At 34.9% G+C, this 3969-nt stretch overlaps 1 protein-coding gene across 1 annotated transcript in view; it reads right to left on the reverse strand.

Moving 5' to 3' along the window:
- Positions 1-3969, reverse strand: part of LOC104624709 (centlein-like) — a gene marked incomplete at its 5' end in the record, with an annotated part of 68590 nt that overhangs the window by 53912 nt on the left and 10709 nt on the right. Inside the window, one exon of the mRNA XM_010292149.1 lies at positions 3151-3374. Coding sequence (XP_010290451.1) covers positions 3151-3374 — 224 coding nt within the window. The remainder of the gene's footprint in view (positions 1-3150; positions 3375-3969) is intronic.

The raw sequence follows: 3969 nt of genomic DNA on the forward strand, positions 1-3969 counted from the left end.
GCTGAAAGTAGACTTACACAGGCATTTTGGAAATATCTATGGCATTCCATTAAGAAATGCAGCTTTTCTTGTGACATCACCTGAGAAACACTGGAGAACGGATGCAAAAGATCCTGCAGTTCTTTTGACAAGTGGACCTGTGAGTGGCCTTGACATGAATAAGATAAGCACTAGTGACTTAACTTGCTTATGACTTTAATTTTTTATTCAATATACTTTGAACTTTTCCAACAAGAATGACATCTACTGCATAAAACTAATTATAATTACTCTGCTGTACTCAATAAATACACTCATCTTATAAGCAGTCACTTAGTGACAGAAATGAGTAGAGGGGAGAATAAACCTTAGAAAAAAAATTTTCCTGGATTTTTCCAACAACTTCTTTCAGACGTTTTTCTAAGAAATTAAGGAAAACCTAAATCCCTTTGCTTCTACATTAAGTATCAGCTCCAGCTGTGATTTCTACACACTGATAGCAAAATGTAACTACAGTAGTTCTGTACAGACCGTCTTGACTCAGTGTTGATGTGAATCATTGGAAAATGTAAGCTTTAATTCTCACACATGCAGTCACCTTACAGTCATTTTTGCAGAAATATGCAAAGATTTGCTTTTGCAGAAACAAAACAAAGAAATAAATCTACATTACTACAAAGAGTTTGTAAGGCCAAACAAAAGAGAACTTGAATCCAGCCTTCTGAACTCTTACAAGCAGGCAGAAAAATATATACATACATATGTGTTTCTGTGGATCTTCAATAAAAATACACAAAACCATAAGCATACATACATTCTGAAAATCAACAGATGCCAGACAGTCCTTAGATTGTACCAAGTGTAAAATCTGTCTCAAAATGAACATATGGAACATTTAAATCTTAAATCCAGAGTCGATCTTCTAGCACTAGATTCTTTGGGGATTATAATGAAGGACTGACTGCACAAACATCTGCCCTTGTCTGTTAATGGATTTATTTTCTTAGCTAAATTCAGGCAACATGGCATCTTGTCCAAGCCATGACGTTAATGTTTACAGTTGCTAGAATTCTGTACTTACCTTAGCCCAGCATCACAAGTTCACTGTTAATACAAGATTACTCAGAACTTTATGATTACATATGGAAGTTTATTTTTTGGTAGTAGTAATTTTAACACTTCTGAAGTGTTTAAGGGTCCCCCTAAATCCAGCGATTGTCTCAATCTTTCAATTTTTCATGGTTTGTTCCCTTGTATTTTACCTTCTACCTGTGCAAGAAAATTCTAAAATCTGAGGTAATAGAAGCACTGAAAAGAAACAACAACAACAGTGTTCTTGCAAGTGAAAAAGAAATATTGAAAAATATAATTTCCCTTGCACTATCTTAAAACTTCACTTCTAGATAGTATTTCTTATTAACAACACATAAAAAACCTACACAAATGTATGCTTTACAACCATTTGATCTATCTGAATCATGGTTCTCTCTCTAAAACATGCATGTACCCTGCAGAGACTGTGTAGGTTCTTTACCTTCTTAATTTTCACTTGGCAAGTAGCCCAAGCCTCTGCTTTAAATTTCCCACTTGGTAGCACTAGTATAGCACCTGAAGAATAATTAGTTGTAAGAAAGGGAATTTGAATTGGTTGCTGAGAAGGAAAAAAATGTGCATGCCTAATAAAGATTTTTCCTTGAGTACCTGCAACACCATTTATTTATTTTTGCTTAGAATGCACCACCCTTTAAATATACCAGTGACCATTTTTTTTGAACATTCCAGAAAAACTGAAAGAAAATTGGTTTTAAGACCATGTTATTTCACTTTTAGTCAGTCTCTCACATTACAGTAGCACTTATCTTGACACAAATTTTGTCTTTTTTTTTTTTTTAATTTAAACAGTTTCCTGATAATAGCCTTTTTTGTTTTATTTCTCACATTGCTCTCCTATGGACACCTAAGGTGTAGTCTTCTAGGAAGGCAAATCATGAAGGTGTCTGAGTAAGCAGAATATTTTACCTAAATTACACATATAACTCTTAGTGAAGTTTATACTGTCCATGAAACTTTATATTATGATACTGTTTGTAAGATAGGCAGATCTCCGCTGGTTCCAATGACCTTGGAAACTCTTTTTAAACAATTCATTACATGTATATAGTTATGCAAAATGAGTAACAGAAATGAGGTTTTCCCTCCTTTAGAAATTAGCAGTTCCCCAGCCCTAAGAAAGTGAAAAGTGCTGCTCCTGATACTGCTTCTGCCTTCTGTGCAAAGACAGAAATGCAGAGAAGTTTGAGGGGGAGGGGATTTGATTTCTTTTTTAATGTCTGCCTCCTTCCAGCAAGTCCATCTGTTGTAGCACTATAATTCTGGAAGCAGGATGTGTGTGTGACCAACAGGAGACAATTACTGCAAAAGTGTTTGTTGATTCAGCTCTATAAAGGGCAGGCCAATCACTACAGTATGAACAGAAAAGAATTCCAGCTGAGGAGCTGCATATAGATTAACACAAAATACATATATATAAAAGTGAATGGGGAAAACCAGAAAGGAGTAATAGTATGGGAAAGGATTAAGTAGGAAGGAAGACTGAAGTAGAGAAGAAAGCTGGCATCTTTAGGGCTGTTAACCAAATAGTTTACTTGTCTCTATCTTATTCTCTACCTTTCCACCTTGACAAAGAGAGATGGGATTAAATAGATAAGGAACTGCTCTGAGCTCCCTTTGGAAGAAAACTCCAGTTGCCTTGAGCACTCCACTCTTGGGGCATATGGAGACAGTTAACCAACCACTCCAGCAGTGCCTGTTCTTCACAGAATAATGGGTCCTAGTTAATGTGGACTGGCCAGATTCTCAGGAAAGTTCTCAGATCACATGCTAAAAGTGAAACTTCCCTCACTCATTCAAATGCAGGTAAAATGTCAGCATGAAGACCACTTCTTTTCAGAAGGAATTAATTAATTCGGTTGACACAATAGTAAAATAGGCCTCAATATCACTTGTACATAATAATATTCACAATCTCATATAAAGCATGCTTATATATAACATTTCATAATTTTGATCATTACAAATTAAGAGACAAAAAACAATATTAAAAAAATTTCACAGAATTACAACAGACTTATGCCAAACATTGTTAAGACACCATAATGAAAAGTACTTTACCTCTATGGTCACTTTACTAGTTTGAAGTTTCTGATCAGCCAAATGTAGCTGAGTTGTTAGTTTTTCATTGCTTTCTTTAAATCCCTTCACAGAAGACACTGCTGTCTTTTTTTCGTTCTGTAAAACAGCTATCTGCTGCTGCAATGATTTAATTCTTTCCTGCAGTAGAGTAACAGAGTAGCCCGGTTTCTGGACAATGATATTTCTCCTTTTTGTTCTGTTCGCTAAACATAAAATGGCATGTTACTAAATTGACAGATCATCATAAATAAGATGATTTCTGATTTTTTCTTTGGCCCTTCAAAACACTGTTCTAGCCTTCAAAATGTATCTCAGTAAGCAAAATGGTAAATTAATTCGGTTAACCTAAAAGTGCTCCATGTTGTTCTTTTTCTGAAGTCTCAACACTGCAAACTCAAACAGGACTTGGAAGTTAAATGTGGCTCAAGTTTCTAATCGGTATTACTGGAAATAAAGACTTCATTGTCTTGTTAACAGATTTTTTTTTAAGGTCTAAGCCAAAATACAGTTAGTTTTGTTTCATTGGCTGTTCTGGTTACAAGGGACAAACAAGAACAAAAGGTAGAGTAAAGCCTTAATTTAGTCAGTAGATTCAACAGGTGGGATTTAGTAAAAACAGAGTATATTTTAACTGTGCAAAAAGATACTGTTTGACAGCCACATTTTATACAACTATTTGACTTTAAAATAATGAGCTAAATCTTTGAAAATATACTCACGCACATTAAACAAGCAAATCCTGCAACTGCGTATAAGTAGGTTCATATAGAAGGGGTTTTGGAATATCAGGCAGGAATG

This window comes from Phaethon lepturus, unplaced genomic scaffold (assembly GCF_000687285.1).
Source record: "Phaethon lepturus isolate BGI_N335 unplaced genomic scaffold, ASM68728v1 scaffold5398, whole genome shotgun sequence".
Lineage (NCBI taxonomy): Eukaryota > Metazoa > Chordata > Aves > Phaethontiformes > Phaethontidae > Phaethon > Phaethon lepturus.